This window comes from Stegostoma tigrinum, chromosome 19 (assembly GCF_030684315.1).
Source record: "Stegostoma tigrinum isolate sSteTig4 chromosome 19, sSteTig4.hap1, whole genome shotgun sequence".
NCBI lineage: Eukaryota > Metazoa > Chordata > Chondrichthyes > Orectolobiformes > Stegostomatidae > Stegostoma > Stegostoma tigrinum.
Window position 1 is genome coordinate 35,276,407 of NC_081372.1, and position 24,921 is coordinate 35,301,327.

Below are 24,921 nucleotides of genomic sequence, written 5' to 3' on the forward strand. Positions count from 1 at the left end.
GTGAGAGATGAGTTGCGGGGAATGTGGGAGACACGTTCAAGGGCATTTTTGATCACTGTGGAGGGGAATTTGCGGTTTTCGAAAAACGACGACATCTGGGATGTTCGGGAGTGGAATGCCTCATCTTGGGAGCAGATGCAGCGGAGGCAAAGGAATCAGGAATAGGGGATGGCCTTTTTACAGGAAGGGGGGTGAGAGGAGGAATATTCTAGGTAGTTGTGGGATTCGGTAGGCTTAAAATGGACATCGGTTTCCAGGTGGATGCCAGAGATGAAGACAGAGAGGTCCAGGAAGGAGAGCGAGTTATCAGAGATGGCCCAGGTAAACTTAAGGTTGGGCTGGAAGGTGCTAGTGAAGTGGATAAACTGTTCGAGCTCCTTGTGTGAACATGATGCAGCGCCGAAACAGTCATCAATATAACAGAGGAAGAGATGGGGGATAGGGCCAGTGCAGGTGCAGAACAGAGACTGTTCCATGTAACCTACAAAGAGGTAACATCATCAGTGAGCCTCCAGTGAAGCACTGGTGTTATGTCCTGCTTTCTATTTATCTGTTTAGGTTTCCTTGGGTTGGTGATGTCATTTCCTGCATTGGTGATGGCATTTCCTGTTCTATGATGGCAAAACGTCTGAAAACGAACCTTCCAGCTCAGCGAGCAACCTCACATCCAGAACCTTAACCTGAGCTACAAATCTTCTCAAAACTCGCTAATGTGACACACTGTATCCACTGTTCCTGATGTGGCTTCCTCTCCATCGAGGAACCCAAACGGAGGCTAAGGGACCGCTTTGCAGAACACCTACTCTCTGTTTGCAACAACCAACTACACCTCCCAGTCGCGAACCATTTCAATTCCAACCCCCCCCCCCCCCCACCCCCCCACACCTCAGACGACATGTCCATCCTGGGCCTCCTGCCACAATGATGCCACGCGAAAGATGCAGGAACAGCATCACGTATTTCGCTTGGGAACCCCGCAGCCACAGGGTATCAATGTGGACTCAAAAGCTTCAAAATCTCCCCTCTCCCAACCACATGCTAAAACCAGCCCAGCTTGTCCCTGCCTCCCTAACCATTCCTCCCAACTCAAGCCCCACCCCCAACCCCTCTCCACTTATCTCACCCCCCCCCCCCCGACCTGTCCGTCCTCCTTGGACTGACTTATCCACTCCCTAACTCCCCACCTACATTCGCCTTCACTGGCTCTTACCCCACCTCTTTGACCTGTCTGACTCCTCTCACTCTATCTTCTACTTTATCCATCTTCTATCCGCCTCCCCCTGTCTCCCAATTTATTTTAGAATCCCGTTGCCCTCCCCCATTTCTGAAGAAAGGTCCCGACCCAGAACATCAGCTTTCCTGCTCCTCTGATGCTGCTTGGCCTGCTGTATTCATCCACCTTCACACCTTGTTATCTCAGATTCTCCAGTATCAGCAGTTTCTCTATCTCAGTACACAAAACCGACTTGTGTCTATCAGGTAGCTCAAGGAATGAGCTATTCAATGCAGAGCTGCTAGCCATTGTGTGCTCTTGCAGCCATAGCATGTACCTGGTTAAGTTATCGATCGAAGATAATCTACCGTCAGGATGCACATTTTCTTCAAAGTAAGATGTAATCATAAGGAAAGAAACTATGAATCAGTCATTTAACTTCCGTGGTTCTACAAACAATAATTCAGAAATTAATTAATTAACAAAATTAACAAAAAATTAATAGGCACATAAATTCATAGAGTCATACAGCATGGAAACTAATCCTTTGGTCCAGCCAGCCCATGCTGAACATAGTCCCAAACTAAACTAGCTCCACCAGCCTGCTCCTGGTCCAAATCCCTCCAACCCTTTCCTATTCATGTGCTTATCTAAGTATCTTTTAATTATTGTAACTGTGCCTGCATCCACCACTTCCTCAAGAAGTTCATTCCACACACAAACCACCCTCTGTGTAAAACAGTTGCCCCTCAAGTCTTTTTTAAATCTCTCCCCTCTCACTTTAAAAATATGCCCTCTACTCTTGAAATCTCAAATCCTAGGGAAAAGACACCTACCATTAACCTGGAGTAGACTGGAGTTTCTCATTGGGTTTCTGTCAGGTCCCAACACAGCAAGTGCCAGGGAAATTCAAATTTCATTATGGTTGCACCAGCTCTCCAATAAGGAGTTCATTCAGTGCCAATCTTTTGCCTTTTTCCTGTAATTCTGAATGTGGTTCCTTTACAAATATACATCAGTTACCTTTTGAGTGCCTCGAGTGAACCTGCCACCATCACTCTCTCAGCATTTGGAACACTCCAAACAAATGCCCAACATGGAATTAGAGTCAGAATTCAGTATGTTCCAACTCTCTTAAGCCTAGCAATTACCAAGGAATTGTTAGAGAATTTAAAACTTGCTCTCGCTCCTGGATAACTAGTAAACTGAATCCTTGACTCACCACTGACTCCCGCCTCTGACTACTCTCTCCTTCAACCACTGAAATCCCCTCACCTAACACCTTGAAACCTGAACCCAATCACATCCCTCACCCCAGATACGACACTCCCGTCACCCTGACGTCACTGCACCTTACCTCCAACACTTTTTTCACTGGAGCACAGAGTATAAGGTCAAGGAGTGTATGTTAAACTTGTATAAAACACTAGCGCTGAGTGCCACACTTCAGAAAAGATGTGAGAGCATGAGAGAGATTGGAGATGGTTTATAAGAATGGTTCCAAACATAAGCAATTTCAGTTTTGAAGTAAGATTGAAGAAGTTGGGACCATTTTGCCTGGAGAAGAGAAAGCTAAGAGGAGTTTTGATTGGAGTAATCAAAATCCTGAGAGGTGAAGATGCATTAAATAGGTAGAAAAGGACTCAAGGAAGGATTGAAGTGAGAGGGCAAAAATTCAAAATAATTAGCAAAATGAACAAAAGTGTTATGAAGACACAGTCTTTTCATGTAATGAGTAGTTGGGGTTTCAAATGCAATGCCTGAGAATGTGATGGTCAAAGGTTCAATTAAGGCATTCAAAATGGAATTGATGTTTATTTGAAAAAAATACAAACAATGTATCTGCTAAGAGCCTGATACTTGTGTGATATATATGTTATTTGCCACTTATCAGACCAAGTTTGAATGTTTTCCATGTGTTGCTGTATTTGTACATGGACTGCTTCATATTCTTGAAGTCACAAATGATACCGAAAATTGTAATTATCCAATGAATATCTCCACTTCTGACTTTACAATGAAGAAAAGATCTGTGATGAAATTACTGAAGATTGATGGGACTAGGATATTTTTCCCAAGAACTTATCATTAATCATCTCAGCCCAAGATACCAATGTCCAACAGCCTCAAATATTATTTTTGTGCTTGGTCTGACTGGCACTGATACAAACCTCTCTCCTGATTCAACTTGACTTCAAATTTGACTTGCTTGAATGACAGTCAGTCAATTGCTGCCTCAGTATCAATGGAACTAGAGGAGAAACACCTTTATTTAATTCACACTCTCTGTATTTTATAATGTCTGAGTTAAAAGTGAAAAGTTTAATCCAATTTAAAGTCTTGTTCATATTGTTGAGCACATGCAAGTCAGAACAAGACTTTATATGAACTTCCTTTTACATTTAATCCGTTCAGTAATTTAAGACATTTCTATTATCCCATATAATTTGTGTAATTATTTCAAGACTGCATTTATTGCTAATATCACTAATTGCGCACATGTCGAAACAAGAACTACAATGCCACACCACTGTAAATTGCTGAAACAGCAGTTCCCAGGAACAAAGATGGTGTTACCCATACATTTAGAATGCAGATTGGAGTCAAATCCTTAGCTCACTGAAATCAACTATTTGGAACATCATTGCTGCCTCACAGTGCCAGGGATCCAGGTTCAATTCCACTCTCAGGCGACTATCTGTGTGGAGTTTGCACATTCTCCCCGTGTCTGTGTGGGTTTCCTCCGGGATGTTCTGGTTTCTTCCACAGTCCAAAGATGTGCAGGCTGGGTGGACTGACTGTGCTAAATTCCCCTCATGTTCAGCAATGCGTAGATTAGGTGGGTTATAAGGGGATGGGTCTGGGTGGGGTGCTCCTTGTGTTGCTGTGGACTTGTTGGGCCAAAGAGCCTGTTTCCACACTGTAGGGATTCTATGTTGATTCTATGATGATGATATGGCAGTTTGGAGCAATCCCAATGAGAGTAACCTAGCTGGGAATCTAAGAAAAAGTGGAAAAACAAGAATATGATTAAAGATAGATACAGTATTCTAGGTATAAAACATGCAAGAGTTTATCAAAAAAAAACAATTCAAATAGTGCCATTTCAATATTTTGTGGTAATATGGTGCTGAATCTTATCATATTTTGACAATGTGTCATTTTTGTCAAGTTTCCTAGAGAACTTCTCCAGATGAGGCCTAGCAGTCTGTTCTCAAGCTATCATCCCATGCTCCCCCAATGCTGCTGAACTCTACAATGTAGAAGGTGATGTTCCTCCTGATCAATATCTCATCCTTCTCTGCAGAAGACTTTGCCCACTCTCTCATTTTGTCAGCTTCTACCACATTCCCTCTGACTACTCGAATTATGCAGAGCATAATATGCTAGAATTATGCAACAGACTCTATATGGAGTGCACTGTAAGGCCAGTTCAAACAGTGTAATTTCATCTTCAGAAGACTTAAAATCTGGTCCTAAATTCCTCCTGATAGAAGAATGTACAGCATTGTATCTGCACTCTGCCTTACTCAGGGGTTTGCTTAATGGATTCATTAGCCATGGTTACAGTGGCTAGCTCTTGTCTCCCAGCAACAATCCTTGCAAGGCATTTGGAACATTAAACATGACTGTTCTCAATGATATAAGCAATGCAGCAGGTTCCAGCACATTAGGTATGTCTAATGTCTAAGAACTGGAACTTATGATCACTGATCATGTGTGCATTGATAGAATCATGGAATCCTTACCAGGTTGGAAACAGGCCATTTGGCCCATCGAGTCCACCAAGACCCACCCCTCCCTTTTCTATGCCAATAAGCCTGCATTTCCCATGGCCAATCCAGCTAACCTGCACATCTTTAGGCTGTAGGAGGAAATCAGAGCACCTAGAGGAAAATTGCACAGACACAGGGAGAACATTCAAACTGCACACATCCACACAGACAGTTGTCTGAGACTGAAATCAAACTGGGTCCCTGGCACTGTGAGGCAGCAGTGCTAACCACTGAGCCATAATGCTGCCCCACAGAATGGAGGCCACTTTATTGATGAACTCAGTTAGTTTATGATACGGTTTTCTCAGCACAATGTGTTTACAAACAATTATGCAACGCACCTGAGGGAAACCAGCTACGTTGCTGAATCCTACTGCCCAGGTGGCAGCACTGTCCTCATCACAGGCAAAATAAAGCTAGATATTTTTTAATGAACCTGTTCAGAGTGATGACACATATTCTGGAGCAGGTGGCACTTAAACCAGGCCTTCTGTCCGAGAGATAGAGACACTACCACTGCACCGCAATAGCCCCTATGAAAAAGCTTCATTTGACACAAGTGGCATTGGTTGCATTCTTGCTATATTTAGAATCATAGAGTCATACAGCACAGATTGGAAGATCCCACACAGGTCCCCAATGACTCTTTGGAAAGAGTGAGCCCTATAAAAGTCTCATTGCAACTGTCACCTTGAAAGCCCACAGAATGGGATGGCTATCCACTCTTTCAGGTGGCAGCTCCTGCTCCAGCAGTTGGCATTGTTCAGTGCCACTGTCCCAGGACAACGTCCCTAGGCTGGTACTGTGCCCTGCCCATCCAGAAGAAATGGTACCCAGCATGAAAACCTTTGCTGTCCTGAGCCCCTGGTGCATACTGAGGGGGCTGTTCTCTCTTCATATGATGGGCTGTTGGCCATCAAAGTTGCCGGTAATCCTGGATTCTCTGACATATCTGCTCCTCCTCCATTTTTCTGTGCCTTCATTGCTTCACAGCAACAGTGATGATCAAGGCTCTCCCAAACCAACTTGAACAGAGACCTCTCTGACTAACAACTGACCAGACCTTCTATCTGATCTTTCATTTCCCCAAATGACAATCCACTAACCCTCTGACTGGTTGCACTGAATCAGCAGGACTGACTGTATCCCAGTCCTGGACTGTAGAGAGATGGACCCTCTGACTCACACTACTCAATTGGATGTGTGACCTGGACTGATCATAGATGCTGCTAAAAATATAACATGTAGATTTGATAAAAGGGCACTGGTAAATGTGGAATAAAAACCAAAAGAACTGCGGATGTTGTAAATTGGGATCAAAAACAAAGTTGCTGGAAAAGTTCAGCAGGTTTGGCAGCATCTGTGGAGAAGAAAACAGAGTTAACATTTTGGGTCCAGTGACCCTTCCTCAGAACTGCAGGAGAGTTCCACTTTATCAGGAAGAAGCAGAAGGCAAACTATTACTAAATGAAGAGAGGCTCCAAAAAAGTAGAGCACAGAGAAATCTAAGTGTTCTTGGGCATGACATAATGACTGTTTAGAATTCTCTACCCCATAGAGTTGTGAAGATTAAATCATTGAAAGTGTTTAAAGGAGAGGTTGGCACACTTGTGAAATATCAGGAATTTAATGACCCTGCGCTAGAGTTGTGACCTGGAACAGGCATGGCGTTGTTGAATGACAGAGGGGATGAATGGCCTATTCTATTTCTTATGTTCTTATATTCACACCAGTTTGTCTCAACCTTCGATTAGATTCCCTACAGTGTGGAAACAGGCCCTTCAGCCCAACAAGTCCACGCCGCCTCTTGAAGCATCCCACCCAGACCCATCCCCCTATAACCCACACACCCCTGAGAACTATGGGCAATTTAGCAAGGCCGATCCACCTAGCCTGCACATCTTTGCACAGTGGGAAGAAACCTGAGCACCCAGAGGAAACCCATGCAGACACGGGGAGAATGTGCAAACTCCACACAGAGTCACCTGAGGTTGGAATCGAACCCGGATCCCTGGTGCTGTGAGGCTGCAGTGCTAACCACTGAGCATGAGTTGATCTATAAGATTTGAAAGAACATTTGTTTGCCATAAAGCCAGTTCTAAAGGTTAGAAATTTCCAACCCTGTTTGCTTTTTCAATGTTCTCATTAGGTCTGTCTCTCAAAATTACTATCATGAAATTATAATTTCCTTCTCTCCTATACCTAGTTATTATTATCTTTGTGAAACAATTAAATCTTACCTTTTCTTGTCTAAACTTTAGAGGGTGATTGCACTTGAACAAAGGCACCCTTCAGTCAACTGCAATATCAAATATCTCTAGTGATATCAATGAGGATCATGGATAAAACACTCTAGCGGAAGCATCTGAAAGTAAGATGACCATATGACACTCAAGGACACCACCACAGGAGCTCCCCAACTTCAATTGTCTTGGCCTATCTATGTTTAGCTATTTTACCCATAACTCTATCCTAAGGTCGTAAGTGGACTGAGGACATCGATAACTTCTTTCGATCACACTTTCTCTGCCAGTGAAGGTGACCAGTTTGGAATGAAATAAACATTTCAAAAGGTTTCTGCTGCTTTACATAACTTCAAAGCGCTTGGGTAAACGTAAACCAGCAACTTAGCCACCTGTTGGACAAGGCTTCTTCAGAATGCCAAAGATGTCTATTGTAAATCAACAGCACTGATTTTGCCTGGGATTGGCACCTTGGCAGCCACAAATTACTTTAGCGGCAATGCTTATAACTCATTTCAATCCACAGCTATAAAAGCCTGAAATAGTATGAAAGCTCAAACTCGTACTTTTTATCCAGCCATTGTAATTTATTCATTTCATCAGACGTTGGTCAGACGACTAACTAAAAGCCGACAATTGCATGGTTCTGTCTTTTAGATTCTGACTGTTCCTTACCAGACGTAAATGACACCAAATGGATTACAAGCCTTCTGTTTGTCAGATTATTTTTGTTAGAACTGTGCTAAATTCCCTGCAGCCTGCATTTTCCTACCACATTTTCTTAAAAAATTCATTCATGGGATGTGGCTGCTGCGTCAGAATTTATTGCCCATCCCTAACGCCTTGGAGTGAGGGTGGTGAGCTGCCTTCTTGAATCGCTGTCATTCTTAGGGAGTAGGTACACCCAGATTGTTGATAAGAATAGAGTTCCATGTTTTTGATCTCGCAACATTGAAGTAATGGTGATATATGTCCAAGATAATAAAATGTGAGGCTGGATGAACACAGCAGGTCCAGCAGCATCTCAGGAGCACAAAAGCTGATGTTTCGGGCCTAGACCCTTCATCAGAGAGGGGGATGGGGTGAGGGCTCTGGAATAAATAGGGAGAGAGGGGGAGGCGGACCGAAGATGGAGAGAAAAGAGGATAGGTGGTGAGGAGAGTATAGGTGGGGAGGTAGGGAGAGGATAGGTCAGTCCAGGGAAGATGGACAGGTCAAGGAGGTGGGATGAGGTTAGTAGGTAGGAGATGGAGGTGCGGCTTGGGGTGGGAGGAAGGGATGGGTGAGAGGAAGAACAGGTTAGGGAGGCAGAGACAGGTTGGACTGGTTTTTGGATGCAGTGGGTGGAGGGGAAGAGCTGGGCTGGTTGTGTGGTGCAGTGGGGGGAGGGGACGAACTGGGCTGGTTTTGGGATGCGGTGGGGGAAGGGGAGATTTTGAAGCTGGTGAAGTCCATATTGATACCATTAGGCTGCAGGATTATTTTATTATCTTGGATTCTCCAGCATCTGCAGTTCCCATTATCAGTGATATATGTCCAAGTCAGGTTTGTGGCTTGGAGGAAATCTTTGGGGTGGAATTCCTATGCATCTGCTGTCCTTCTTCTTTAAGGTGGTACAGGTCAGGAGTTTGGAAGATACTGTGAGAAGAGCCCTGCTGAGTGACTGCAATTGGTATGAATTTAATGAGATATGAAAATTCTGGATGAGGTGTCAAGCAAATGGGCCATTTCATCCTGAATAGCATTAAGCTTCTTGAATGTTTTTGGAGCTGCACGCATCCAGACAAGAGGAATATTGCACCACACTCCTGACTAAGCTAATCACTTAGCTGTGAGTCAGACAGACCCCAGGCCTTAGCTGAGGCAGCTGATTTCAGGAGCAAATAAAACACCCATAGGGAAAAACCATTACAAAACCAGTAATTCTTGGAACCTGTATAAAAAAAACAGAACGAAACTAGTAATTTTTGGAAATAAATGTACTGGGCTCCATATGCAAGAAAAGGTGAGCAGTATGTGTCATTCACAATTTCTGCTATCTTACCCTCCTGTATTGGACTAGGCTCGAGGCCTGCATCATTTTACTGAGAGTCTGAGAGGCAATGAAGTGGGAGAACATAAATCGCGACCAAAGTTCAATTCTATGTCACTTAGCGAGGACCCCAAGAGGCACACCATTCATCTGCTTGTGATAAGCCAGTGCCAGGATCGTAAAAATGAAAAAAGGTTGAATTAAAGTAAAACTACACACTCATTACTTGATAAGAAACTGTGACTAGAGCTTTTAAATTGCTGTAAATTAGAAAAGTGTATCATTTTTGAAGAAATGTGCATGTTTGCGTTTAACTGGTAAGTGCATTGGCACCACACAAGTGCCATATAAATACTGTAGCTACAAGAGCAAGATTGAGGTTACAAATCCTCTGGGGAGTAACTCACTACCTGACTTCCCAAAGCTTGTCCACCAACTACAAGGCACAAGTCAGGAGTGTAATGGAATATTCCCCATTTGCCTAGATGAGTACAGCTCCTACAGTAAGAAGCTTGACACCATCCAGAGCAAAGCAGCCCATTTGAATGGCATTACATTCATGAGCTATCACTTAGCCCACCACTTATGCTCAGTGGCAGCAGTGTGTACCATCCACATGCAGAAACTTACTGAGGTTCCTTAAACAGCTTCTTTGAAACTCATGATCACTACCATCGAGAAAATCTAGGTCAATCAGTCCATCAAACCAGCTCTCTGTGAGCAATCCAGTTAGTTCTGTTCCTTGTTCTAACCCCATTGCCTTGTAAGATTATTCATTTCAAGTGCCCATCCAACTTCCTTTGGAAATCATTCATCACCCTTGTTTTCACCACCTTCATAAGCAGCAAATTCCAAGTCATTATCACAGACTGTTTAAAGAAGCTCTTCCTCACATTCCCTGCATCTCATGCTCAAAACATTGAATCTGTGGCTGCTACTCTTTGTAACATCAGCTGATGAGAACTGTTCTTCTTTGAAGCTCAAGAAATTATATAATGGCTGGAATTTTCAGCTACCTTATGTAGAGTTTTATATTTGCTGTCCAGTAACCACAGGCATGCAGCTATGTTGAACAATCTCATTACAGAATTATAACGGAGGTCAAAGAAGTAAAATATCTCGTCACACAACTCAAAAGAATGATCTGAGTCATGTCTGTAATGTAGAAAAATGGCTGCCTAGCACGTATTGTTCTCGTGTCTCAGGCTGTTTCTCAAGGATTTCAGCAGATTTTAAAGCTGGTTTCAGAATGTTAACAATATTGTGAGAACCTGCTTGTTACGATATTTGATTTATGACTATTTTATCATTTTAGCTACAGAATCATAATCATGATTGTGAAGATATTTCTTTCCCATAGAACAGATTTGAGGTTTTGCAAAGCGTACCCTTTAGATTAACAGTGGTACCAGTGACAGCAATTCATTAACTATGTTGCCTAATTGGATTTTCAATCATTCGCTCTATCTTACCCTCTTACCGTCTACTTTTTACCTTCTTTTGTTTTGTTGCTCAATTCATGAATTCCATTGCAAGTGTAAATTATTTCCGCCAGAGGTGCCAGAGGCCCTGTTGACCTTGGCAGAATGATTCAGCTTGCATTTCAAGGAACTTCAGGGCGAAAAATTGATGCCTAAACATGCATCAAGAAATCTTAACAGGAATGTACGCAGCAAGATGCTGTACTCAAGCAAAATGTAAACCATCATGTTATCTGCAAGTTTGAACATGTTAAGAAATTGTTCGAAGAAATATCAGACAAATAAACCTCAATGAAAGCCACAAAGAAAGTAATGCAAATCTGATTACTGAAGTTCTGAACCAATAGTTCAATTTGTGATATGCTTTAAACCAGAACAGATTGACTTCTACCTTATATTTGATCATATAAACATTTAAAAAGGTTTCCAGCAACTGTACTCCCCACAAATGGCAATGTAAATTTCAAGCAATAACACAAACTTCATCAGATATCTGAAGCTATATGGTGTTTAAGATTCTCAGACCTACAAGTTTATATGGCAAAATTGGAGATACAGGAAACACTTTTATGTGATTAAAAAGATTAAAAATCTTATTCAATCACTTGTTATTACAATGTTACATAGAATACTGATGGCTTATATCTGCATTGTAGTATGAGTAAAGATTTAGATTTAAATCTAATCCACAATTTTATTTATAAGGCCAAACCATGTGTGAGATTCAGCATGTTATTATAGTTGCAGTTAGGATACCCCAACTTGTCAAGTCCCCCGATGAGTACAGGTGAACCGGCTCCCCCTCTTTATTTACTCACGCCCTGGGTCTCAACAAGGTTAATTTACAAAGGATTCCTCTGTTGTAGATAAACCGAAAATGCTTTTTTTAAGGTAGCCAATTTAGTCAGGCTTTCTTGAGTTAACAAAAGTGCACTAGTTACGAAACCTGAGAAGAAATAAGAATGTAACACACATACACACAGATTCAAAAAATCTATGAGTCCAAACAAAGCTAAAAGTTAAAAGGTATAAAGATCAGTGTCCATGTGTCATTCATAAGAGCAGGTGGTGAAATGTTGGCAGTCAAATAATCAATTTCAGGATCTTTGACTTTGCAGGTCAGTTATTCAATTTCCTTTTGACTAGCTTATTCACTACCTTGCTTCTATATTTTGAGTGATAGAATCCTTTCCCTTCAATACAGTTTCATACTGGTGGTTCTTTTACTGTAATATTCATAGCACGCTAGTGCTTGAACCCTAAATAGTACACACAATTACCACAACCTACTGGCAGACATGAGCAACCTTCATCCATTAACAAGGACCAGAGTTGAGCTGGCTTTTCATCCTTGTTCTTATATATTCTTGAAAGGGGAATACATAAAATATGTCTCCTGCCCAGACTGGCATGTTTCTCTTTCATAAAGTTCAAAGTCCAAGATAATGCCAAAGACTTTAGGGTTCAGATTGTAGGAAATCTCTGCCTTTTAAGTCCATTCTTTTGAAGCTTAGTTGATGGCCGTCAGGTGCGACATTCCAGGCTCCCTTTCCATCAAGACAATATTTACACGCATATCCATAGCCATTTTGGCTGCATCATTCCTCTTAAAAAGCTCATGTTGGAATTTAACATCATTCCAAAGGTGATGTAGGTTTCTAGTGCACGGACATGACAATAAATGACCCAAGACAAAAGAAAACTTCACAAAGTAATATGACAGACCCTATGTCATCTCATTGAAGTTTGGAGATGTACTCTAAATGTAACAAAAATGAGTGGAATAGCTAGGAGTATGCTAAAACTATATTTTATTGAATATCATGGTAATAATAAATGATAATAAAACAATTAAAATGATAATGTAAGTGATAAAATAATTGTATTGAATGGAAGTAAAGCACTTTATGTTTACTATATTAGAAGGAAAAGCTCCAATTCTATTATAAAATTAATTCTAAATTGTTCTGCCCACAATCCAAAATGGATTAAGTAATCTTTAAATGGTTGGTCCAGAACAAACGTTGGAACAATCATTGGCACATGCAATACCAAGTCTCTGAACAGCTTTATGTAGGGGTTGATCTCCAGTAGTCACTCTGTCAATGTCTCTTCCTTTCAAAGTTCAGCATAGAACATGGATTGCAAAAGCAATTTTTTGCAAGCAGTTTGCCTTTAAGCAGAGTTTCCGACTCCATTTAAATCTTTCAAATCATCCATAAAGAGCTACTCAAAACAAAATATCTTGACAAACCATGAATTATTATCTCTCACAAATTAAACAAAATCTGCATAGTTTGCCAGAATGATGTTGTTGGCCCATCCTTGCCAATGGTCTCAATTGTATATTATCCATCTGTTAATACGATCCATCATCCTTGACCACCACCTGTAAGCCTATTCATTATCCTGGCATGTAATTCAAGGGTTACCAGAGTTAATATGGTTATCTCATGTGGCTCAATGGCTGGTTTATGATGCAGAGTAGTGACAACAGCATGGTTCAATTCTGCACTGACTAAAGTTACCATGAAGGGCTCTTCTTCTCAATCTTTTCCCTTGCCTGAGGCATAGTGACCTCCACCACCATCTTCTAATGAGAGAGTATGGCTTTTGTCTGGTAGGACAATGGTGGCTTTAGTTTTAAAAGTATAAACAATCTTCCAAATTTCTGCTTCCAATGGGAAATTGTGCTTTCTTTGAGGTCATGAAATGGAGTCTCTGATAATTATAACTTCCATCCCTTCAACTCAGTCAAAAGCTGTTTAATTCTGCACTACTAAATCTCAATTGACTACAAACTAATTATAAGGTCACCATTGTCCCATATGGCTGCTCTCCCATAACAGAGTGACAACTGGTGGTGGTTTAACCTGAAAATCACAATACCTGAGGGAAGGAGTGAGGTTCAGAAGGCAAAAACTTCATGATCATCTCAGCCAGTAGAGGAATTGAACTCAGATTGCTAGCATCATCCTGCATTGTAAACCAGCCATCTAACCAACTGAACCAATAAATCACAAACCAGCTACCTGCCCTTTCTGTTAATGTTTTACCTGGGGAATTACCAAGATTACTTTCTCCCCTTCTATTCTTCTTAAATAGTGATTGCAAAGATCTACACCATGTTGTGGGCCTTCATCCAATCCAATCCAAATGTGCTGACACCAATTTATGGCGGTTTAGTTAATTTATACTCCCAGTAAGGTTGTCATGGTCCCACCTTCAACTCCAGAGTCACTTTCCTTTATAAACCATCTCCAGTAATTCCTCCAAGGCCTAAGGCACTCAACAACCAAAGATTGTTAAACTGCTTCACAAATAATCATGTGAGATGCTCCTGCATCCACTAAATAGTTTCTACCCTCTAACTTGACCTTGAAAAGCACACAATGCCAATTAGAATCATACATGAGACAGCACAATTATTTGTGCTGGGAGTGGTCCAGTCATTGACAAATGGGAGGCAGTGAAGGTTGCAAGAAAGACTAGGGATACCGAGTCAAAGATGTTACAATATCCCTTCCTTACCTACAGACCGAATCAACCACCACTGCTATATATTCTTCCAGGCCCTGGTTTTTACATTCTGCCCCGAGTTTCCTTTTTTCTGACAAGACTTTGCATTTCCCTTTCTTAACAGTTGTTTAGCACCTTTTCAAATGTGTCCTGCAAACCTGCACTAAAATACCTCATGATGTAATTTTCCTTTTGGGGTTCTTTCCAGTTTTCCTCCTTAGCTCTCACCATGTAACTACTTACCATTTTCTCTCAGAGGCAGTTCTCAAATCGGAGAGTTACATTTCACTCCATTGCCTGCTCAGTTATAAGCTAATGACCCAGATAAAAATCCTCAAATTCCTTCTTTAAATAAGGTGGGTGTATGGAATTAAGGTCTGGACCCAGCAATTAAGGACAGATCCCCGTAAGTTGTCTTGATTTGGACTAAGCATGATATTTGTTCTGGTATAAACTGCCCACATTTACCTGCAAATGCAGTCAGACTGTTATCTGGTCACTACTGAGTTTGTTCTAGAATCTGAAGGCATTTGTCCTTGTCAAATCCATGGCCTTCGCTATCTGATTTCTCATGTCTTTCTACGTTACCCGTCCTATTTTTGCCTCTCAAGTTAAAGCCCAGTAACTCCTGGAGCTAAAGTAAACAGAAACAATTTGTTCTCTTCATCGTCATCTAATAGTTGTAACTTGGTAAATTTCTAGGAAGTGTCATAAAATCCTTGCTCTCTTTCGAATTACTTATTGTTCCTAGCAATGCTCTGTAAATGCTCTTGAGCATATGGGACAATACACTACCTGACTCAGCATTACTGATGCGTTTCTGGCGAACCTGCAACAGGTGGTTAGTATATGTTATTTTTATTGGTCTCTCTGTCATATGGCATATTTGTCTTTCGATATCCTCAGAGGTTCACAATGCCCCAATACGGGGACCATATGCCCACAGTGTACAGCCCATTCCAACCTGTAGCTGAAGTTTATTGTTTATTCGAGCCAACTCCTACTTTCAAACTGGCTGATCCAAGTGTTCCTCTCTCTCTCCCTCTCTCTCTGCAGCACTCGAATGTTGCTTTTTGTTCCAATTATTGACATTCTCAACTCAGATCCTCATTTGATTTATCTAATGCTTTCACATGCCTCTACATTCTGGCTTTTAATCCATTCAACATCCCCTGCCCACCATCAAATTCCTTTGACATATTTTATCCTATCCCCCTCTCTCTCTCTCTCTTTCTTTATCCCTTCCTTTTCCCCTCTCAAACTGAGTTAGAATGCCATCTGCAACTGCATGCTGTCCTTCATTTACTCTGTGAAGGTTTGTTAATTCTTCATTTTTTTCTGCAGGAAATTAACTTCATATTCTGCAAGCCTTATCTTATGTGCATCCAACTCTTGTAATTATATTTCTGAAGAAGGGTCCTGACCCAAAGTGTCAACATTCCTGCTCCTCTAATGCTGCCTGGACTGCTGGGCTCCTCCAGCTCCACGCTGTTATCTCTAACTCCAGCATCAGCAGTTCTTACTATCTTAACTCTCGTTGTTGCCTTTTTTTTCAACTTTTGCTGGCAAGTGCCACTTTTCCTTTTCCATATTGATGAAATGATTCATGTTCTGAACACAAATATTCGAGAAAATGAAAAACAGTGAGTCTGAATGTTGCAATATAGATCTACAGATGTAACATAAAGGTACTCACAAAGGTCAGATCACTTATTCAACCATTTTTCAGTCGATAGAAGTGTATTTGGAGATTGTAGGACTGTAATGGGAATGATGACACTGGGAAGAAAACCAAAAAAAAGTACAAAATGCCAAATAACTTCTTCCTGTGCTGCACATTTCTATGATTTCAGTGATATTGTAAATTATCCACATCATCTCTCATGACTACGTATCTTCCTCCAATGCCTCTCCTAGCAGCTGACTGGGTGGAACTATACTGACCAGGCTCCTTCCTTATCTATCTGTTCAGAGACAGAGTAACAATCATAATGGCATCTCTTCCCACTATCTCATCATCTCGTCCGATGTTTCCCAAAGAATCCCTAGCCCTCTTTTAATTTACATCATGACATAAATTCAAAAGCTTACCCTATGCACTAATAACACTCAGTATTGTCTCACCACTGCTCTGGATTATTCCACTATTGTTGAATTATCAGATTGCTTATCCAACAAGAGCTAGCTGGAGTCGACTGAAAAAGTTTAGCAACAAAATGCTATGGAGGAACAATGGCAGATGTTTAAAGAAAAATAGCTCATGGCTCGTAGTAATGATATAATCCAGTGAGGAAGAAGGATTTTAGGAAGAGGATAAGCCAAAAATCGCTAACCATGGTTAAGGAGAGCATTAAATTTAAAGAAACGATTCACAAAATGTGATAAAGATTAGTGGTAAACTAGACGATTGGGCAGGTTTTAAAATGCAACAAACAACAACCAAAAATAGTCAACTGGAAGGAAATAACCTTTGAGAGCAAAGCAGCAACCAATATCAAGTTGGGCTGCAAGACTTCCTTTAAATAGACAAAAAGGAACAGAAAGCCAAAGTGAACATAGACCTCGCCAAGAAAGAGGCTGTAAAATAATAATGGAGAAACCAAAAAATGGCAGAGGAGTCGAATGCAAACTTTTCACCAGCTTTCACAATGGAAAACATGAATAGTGTTCCAAAATTACTAATTGATCAAGGGCCAAAAGGAGGGGAAGTAAATACAATAACTATCACCAGACAAAAACTGTAAGGAAAACTTAATGGGGTTAAAGACTGATAAGTGTCCTAGACCTGATGGGATGCATCCTAGAAAATTAAAAGTAGTAACTATAAAAATATGGATGCACAGGTAGTAATCTTCGAGAAATCCTTAGAATCTGGAAAAGTCCCAGAGGATCAGAAAGCTACCAAGATATCTTTATTTAAAAAGGAAAGAAGGCAAAAATAAATAACTATAGGCCAGTTAACCTAATATTTGTTATTGAGAAAATGTCAGTATCTATTATAAATGATGTAACAGCAAAGCATTTAAAAATACATAATATGATCAAGCAGAGTCAGCATGCTTCATGAAGGAGAAATCATTCCTGACAAATTCACTAGAATTGTTCGAGGAAGTATCAAGCAGGATATAAAGGGGAAGCAAAAACAAATTTCTGGAGAAACTCATCAGGTCAGGCAGCATCTATAGAAAGAAAACCTAGTCAATACTTCGGGTCCAATGACCCTTCATTGTTTTATTACCATAAAAGAGAATCAGCGAATGTAGTAATTTGGATTCTCTGAAGGCACCTGATAAGGGGACATACATTATGCTACTCAATAGGATAAGAGCCTGCGGTGTTACAGATAGCTTGGATAAAGGATTGACTAACTAACAGAAGACAGAAAGTTAGGATAAGGGGGGACATTTCATGAATGCAATCTGTAACAAATTTGTGATCAGTGCTGGGCCCACAATTATTTACTATATTATTAACTTTACTCATCCAAGTCATTAATGTACTCTAGCCAAGTTTGGAGAAGATCAAAAAAAAAGGTGAGAAGGCAAGTGGTGAAGATGACGCAAAGAATATACAGAGTGATGTAGACAGGTTAAGCAAGTGGCCAAAAAAAAGCAAGGAACTGCTGATGCTGGAAATCTGAAACAGAAACTCAGGAGGTCTGGTAGCATCTTTGCAGAGAAATCAGAGTTAATGCTTTGGTTCCAGTGACCCTTCTGTGGAATTGGTTGTAGTTACGAAAGGATTGGCATATATGCTGAAGATAGGGTGGGAAAGGGGTGAGGTGAGGGGTAAGAGTAAATGATAGGTGGAGACGGAGCCCAGTGAGAGAAAATTGCAAATAGGCAGATAAAGAAATGGGTAATGGTCAGGCTGAGAGAGTCAACAGCTCCTAATGTGGACCATTAGTAGTTGACAGTGGTTACGCAACGACAAGGCCTGAAGTGTAGAGGTTGGAGAAGGACATTAGAAGAAATCCTCAGGCCCTAAAATTACTGAATTTGATATTGAGTCCTAAAAGCTGCAGTTTTTAAGCATAAAATTAAGTGCTGTTCTTCCAATTTGCATTGAGTTTCACTGGAGCATTGCAACAAACCCTGAACAAAGAAGTTGGCCAGGGAAAACAATGACACGACAAAATGGCAGCAACTAGAAGGTCAGGGACATTGTTACAGACAGGACATAGGTGTTCTGCAAAGTAGTTGACCAATATAGATGTGGCCACATTGTGAATAGTGAACACTTGATTGAGTGAAGGGCAGGTAAATTGTTGCTTCACCTGAAAAGTGTATCTGGAGTGTTTGACAGTGAGGAAGGAGGAGGTAAACAGGTAAGTGTTGCACCTTTAATATTGGAAGGTGCCATTGGGATGTGGGAAAGTGTTTAGGAGTGGAGAAGGAGTAGCCCAGGTTGTCCCCGTGGAAGGCTTATAAGGTAGGAGAATTGAATGTGTGTCTGGTGGTGACATCCTGTTGGAGGTGGCAGAAATGGCAATCGCAGAAGGTATAACATCTACCCATTGACTCTTCCAACTAATTCCTGGTTGTCTCTGACATTCTGCACTCCACATTCGCCAAGTCATCCTAAGCCTTGTTGCCTATATTTTTACAAACACCACATCCCATTCTCCCATCAATCCCTGTGTTCATTGACTTGTATTAGTTCCTTGTCAAGCAATTCCTTGATATTAATATTGTCACCATTACTCTCAAATGCCTCTCTGATTTCCCTTTCTGTATAATCTCCCGTAACCACATAGACCTCTGAAATATCAGCACTCATCTAGTTCCTCGATCAACTCAATGACAAGAAAACTCTGGAATTCCTTCTAAACTGCTCCGCCTTTTGACAGCTCGCTCCTGCTCTAAACCACTCCTTAAAATCTATTTCTTTAGAAAGGTACGTGGCCACCTGCCCAAAAGGCATTAAGTTGCTAGGTGTTGAATTTTGTTTTTTAACTTTCCTCTGTAACGCATTATGGCGTTATGGCTCAAACCTTAAAAACAAACCTTAAAACACTAAATATATTTGTTGGGTCTGCCATTTTAGCTGATATGACTTCACTATAAAATAAAACTCTTAGTATAAAAAATACGCTGTCACAGTTATGACTACGAATCATAAACCTGCCTTTCACCAATTGCATGCGCCTAGAGCAAGAGCTTACATTGGCTGATTTTAGAAATATTGCTTCAAGAGGGCGTGGTTTGGTCTTTGGATGTCGAAGCCAGCGAATTTTCGCGTTCAACTGTTTGCCTTAGCGAACATCAGAATTAATTTCGGAAGCTGGGCTGTGTCCGAATGTTCCTGCGTATTCCATCTCATTTTCGATTCATGGGACAACTGAGCGTCACGATAAAGTCCCGAAGTCGCGGGTCTCTTTTTAGACCCTGTACACTCTTCTGTCCATAATGTCGGAAGCAAGCACTTCGTTTGCCGTGCTGTCAACACCGGATTCCAAACAATTGAACCAAACTGCCCTCTGTGAAATCAACAAGAACTTTCAGAGTAAGTTTATCCCAGTAATTTACATCATTGCGTTTGTGGTGGGATTCTCCGCGAATTGTTCGGTGTTGATCTCTTTGTGCTTGAAATGGAGAAAATGGACTAGCTTGGACATGTTCGTGTTTAATCTGGGCCTGGCTGATCTCCTGTATGTTACTAGTTTGCCCTTCCTGGTGGTGTATTATGTCAGTGAAAGCCATTGGATGTTTGGGAAAGCGTTTTGCAGAATAACGAGGCTCCTGTTCCACCTGAACTTGTACGGCAGCATCGGATTCCTCACCTGTATCAGTGTGCAACGGTACCTGGGCATAGTGCACCCCATGAAAGTGTTGGGCAGATGGAATCGCCGCCACTCGCTGCTCATCAACCTCCTGGTCTGGGGGCTGGTTCTTACCCAAACCTCAGCCGATCTACATTTCACCAAGACGAACCTCAACGGCACCGAATGTTACGACACTACCGTGAACGAGGAACTCACAGACTACCTGCTGTACGTGCAGATTATTACTGTCACTGGATTTTGCATCCCTCTCCTCACCATTGTAGCATGTTACTGTCAAATCGCTGTAGTTCTCAGCAGAAATAACAATCTGGACAACACTTTGAAGGAACGATCCCGGAACCTTGCGATCATTATAATGGTTTTATTTTCCATTTGTTTTACACCTTATCATGTTTTGCGTTATGTTAATTTAAGTTCCAGATATTTTCAGTTGAAAGGTCTCTGTGCACGGAACACCGGCGCCATTTATTTGTTTTACCAGATTGCCAGAGGCCTGGCCAGTTTAAACAGCTGCATTGACCCTCTGGTTTATATTGTAGCCAGAGATGACATGCTAGCTAGAGTGAAAACATTCAAGAACAAGTTACATTTGCCACTCATTTCATCTAAATCAACTAATTGTAGAATTCCTGAAAGGATTTTACTTACAGACAAAATGATCGTTCAGAAGGAGACAACCTTGTAAGCCAATTGAGAATTGGTAGGTTCACTGAACATTTCTATTAAATCGGAAGGTCATGCTGATACAAAATAATTTGGTTTCATGTTTGGAGCAGCAGACAGGATAGTTCCCTCAGTTACTGATAGCCCTAGAGTCTCCATGAAATGTGGCATTCAATCTTATAGTAATTGTGGAGTCAAATGAGCTCCCTGTCTTTACATAAGATGAGACTTGTGGGAACAGGGCAAGAAAGCAATCAGTCTAAAATATTGTTAATAAACAGCACACAGACTGAGGCAGGGGTGCAGTTAGATTATATAATATCAGATCAGATACAAAAAGATACAGGAAAATTGAATTTGAAAAAAGCCATGAAGGAAGAATCCTTTTTAAAGTCTCAACAAATGAGATTCTATTCTTGTAAAAGGTGGTTTTCAGTGCCAGAGAGTTTATTTGGCAGTAGTTGTAACTTACAGCACAATTGAAAATGCACTTATAATTGATTTAACAAGGCTTTACATTTTCTAGAGAGTTTTTTGGAGGGTTTGTCTTAGAATCTTTAGGTCATTTTTAACATTGCTGTTAAAACACCAAGCCTGAAAGTAATCAAACTCATAGGGATATGCAGAGGAATGAAAATGCCTGGAAGTGTCTCCCAGACCCAGATAGGTCAATTCAAACCTGTATTGGTACTTATAGCACACAATGAGACCTTCAAATGGTTTTGGAGACAAGACTGCTTGACTACAGATATTGCTGGAAGAATTGAAAACTAACACACCTTTGTTCAAAGTTCAAACTCTGTGTTACGAATATCAGGAGAGAAAGATAGGAATTTACTTACCCCTCCAGACTTGGTCATATCAAGGTTTCTTCAGATTTTCTGTCTGATTTCTTGGCGACTATCTTATATTGATGATGATTAAATTTTTACTGGCCTTCCACAAGCAAATCTTTCTTGTCTACCTGTCAACCTTTTCAAGGGACAAAGAGATCCAGTCTGTCCGTCCTTTCTGATAGATCCTAGTTTGGGTACCATACTTGTAAATCATTGTTGCATACTTTCTAGTGCCTCTCTATCTTTTATATAAGACAAGAACCAGAGCTGGACACAATATAGTCCAACTGAGATTCATTGCCATTTAAACACAATTTCTCTACTTAAAATTATATTCTTCAACAAATGGCCATGAAGCCTGTGATTGCTGTTGAACCACTTTATTGGTGTGCATCACTACTTTTAGGGATTATGCATTTCACATTCCTTTCATCAGCCCATTTGGATTCCTACTTTCCAAGTAATATATGACCTTTTTCTTTTGCTTAGCAAAACGTTATATTGTAGGCTCACCTGGATCAGTACACTTCTCATTCTCCTTCCTCCTCCTTCCAACTTTTCCCGTCTTTCTTTCAGCCACTATCACCTTGACGCTGAAACTCTTTCCAAGAGTTTCTTCTCTTCATCTCTTCTTTCCCTGTTTTCAAAAGGTAACTGAAGATATTTATTTTCAAATGTTCCTTTCCCTAACTCCACTCAATGTGTTTTCTCTTCATTTGACAGCTCTTTCATTCTTAGATCTGTAAGATCTTTTGGGCTGTTTCTGAGTTGGAAGTATGATATACTTGCACAATGTTGGTAGTGTACACCAAATGTTTGCCTCTCTGGCATAACCTCTATAATGACGCAGTACATTAACCCATGGGGCACAATATTATTTGAAAACGTATGCATTCTTAGAGTACTAGCTCTGATGAAGTGAGTTTTCTAGTATCACTACACTTTGCAATTTGACTTCATTTACCCTCTATTAGAGCTGAAGTGGAACAATCAGCTCTATACATTTTCAGTGAAAATTTCCAACCAATATTTCTACCAGTGTTTACAAAATAACAACTTGCATTGCTATAGTGCTAGATGTGATTTCAACAGCATAAAACCAAGAAATCTATTCACATTGTCCTCACTGATATGGAAAAAATAAATTCTAGTCAATATTTCATCATAAGCAGATTCACCTCTATATCCATAATTGCTCAAGTTATTTTTTTTCCCTTGCTATGCACTTTTTCAGTACTGAATAAGTAGGCAGGTGACTTTTTCCTTCCATCTAGTAAATTTTTACAGGAAATACAGCACACTAGCACGCGTTGATACAGCTCCATTTTAATTGAAAAGTGCTAGAATATCTTATAGAATAAGCCAGTTGCAGACACAAGCCTATTAGAGAGAGAGTTCTGTACCAAAACCCAACATTCTGGATGTCACTGTACGGTAGCATAAGAGCCCACCAGAATTCTTCTATTTGTAAGTTATTTTTTGAAAGGCCTTTTTTTCTGTTCAGTCATCTATTCTAATGTATCTTATTATTCATTTTTTATGTCAATATTCCATTGTCATATCATAAGGAAAATTAATACTAATTCACTTGGTAATGACATTTGTATTTACTAAAATGAAATAGTTTCAATACATTGTCAAAGGTGTAATTACCTCACAACTTTAAATGTAACCACAGAAACCAAACACTTAGGACACTTTTTGCTGCAAATGGATAAATTAAGTTGAGGAATTCTTTGTCATAGTTTTATAATTATTTGATGAATGGTAAATGTTGCGTTAATAGCTCAGATTCTGCAGAGGTATTGAAGCAATATCACAATTATAACGTAAATTAGATAAATTGTTTTTCATTCAAGGGTTGTGAGCTTGCGAGTGATGAGCTGCCTCCTTGAACTGTTGAAGTACTTGGGGGCTGGAAAGGGATGGGGAATGGTAGTGATGGCAGGTACACACACACTGCCATTAGTGAATAAGTTGCAAGGTGCCAATCTAATGATAGCGATTGAAGAGTGATATTATTCTAGATCAGGATGGTGTGTTGCTTGGAAGGAAATTTGCAGGTGCTGACATTTCCATGCATCTGATGTCCTGCCTACAACAGAAATAATGCTGTATTTGCAAGGAACATTGTCAGTCAGAGCCAGAGTAACACAACCTGGAAGCAGGCTCTTCAACCCAAACTGGTCCATGCTGACCATGGTGCCCACCAATTTTCTGCATTTGGTCCATATCCCTCTAAACCCTTCCCATCCATGTACCTATCTAAACCTTTTTTAAACATTGCTATTGTACCTGCCGCAACCACTTTCTCTGGGAGCCCATTCCATATACACACTACTCTCTACATGAAGAAGTTGCCCCTTAGGTCCTTCTTAAACCTTTCCCATCTCACCTTAAACCTATGCCCTCTAATTTTCAATTACCCATCCCTGGGAAAAAAGACTATATGCATTCATCCTATCCGCAATACAACACTTTTACATAGCAGTTGAACAACCCACTTTGTGGATGCAATAAAGCTACTGAAGTTATGAAAATAGACAGTCAGACTTGTCTGAGGAGAAACAGACCTTTGCTCTCTCTACATTTCTCTGAAACTCCTCTCATCAAAGCATAAGTTGAAAATCTGTTGGAAAGCCTCATCACTGTTCATGTTGGATTTGGAAAGATTTCAGAATTTAGCTTACATTCTCCAGAAGAGATTACAGCAAGTGACAACCAATCCTGGAAAGTGCTCACTGTTTGTGTGTACAAAGTGACTTTGGGTGCAGATTAACATTTGGGACAATCTATAATAATCCTTTTCTCCTGAGTTTAGCTGTCAATTGGCCAAAGTACTTCTACAAAAACATTTAAAATTTTATACACATTTCTCAAACTTCAGGATTGTGTGTTAGTTTTCAAGAAGGGTTGTTTTAAGTATTTATATATATTTGGACAGTCTCAACGTTTTCTTAATAATCCTTGCATCTTTGCTTGACTATGTTTTGTTTGTAATAAACTAAATACTATTTGTTAATGAGTCTTGCCGACCTGTTTCTGATAGTGGACTAAATACAATCTGATACCTGTATAATTGGCATATCACAACTGTTTTTAAATTCAAACATTGCCCTCACCAGAGGAGGAGTGTTTCCGTTTTATGGCAGAAGATATTTCAAATACTCCATAGTATGAATGAATAAGGAGGAAGAATGAAGTACCATTACCATCACCATCACTAAAGAAATATTTTTAGATAAACTAATACAACTAAAGGTAGATACTTCCCTTGGCCCTGATGGCTTGCATTCTAAGGTCGTAAACGAGATAGTTACAGAGATAATGGATGCACTGTTTGTAATTTTCCAAAAAAAATCTGGATTCTGGA

General features: G+C 40.4%; 1 protein-coding gene across 1 annotated transcript; it reads left to right on the forward strand.

The window, feature by feature from the left end:
* The first annotated feature begins 19,472 nt into the window (after window positions 1-19,472).
* LOC125461417 (P2Y purinoceptor 1-like) lies at window positions 19,473-24,570 on the forward strand. The gene has a single exon (XM_048550170.2). It carries the CDS (start codon window positions 19,673-19,675, stop codon window positions 20,732-20,734), a length of 1,062 nt encoding a protein of 353 aa, XP_048406127.1. The 5' UTR covers window positions 19,473-19,672; the 3' UTR covers window positions 20,735-24,570.
* Window positions 24,571-24,921: the final 351 nt, after the last annotated feature.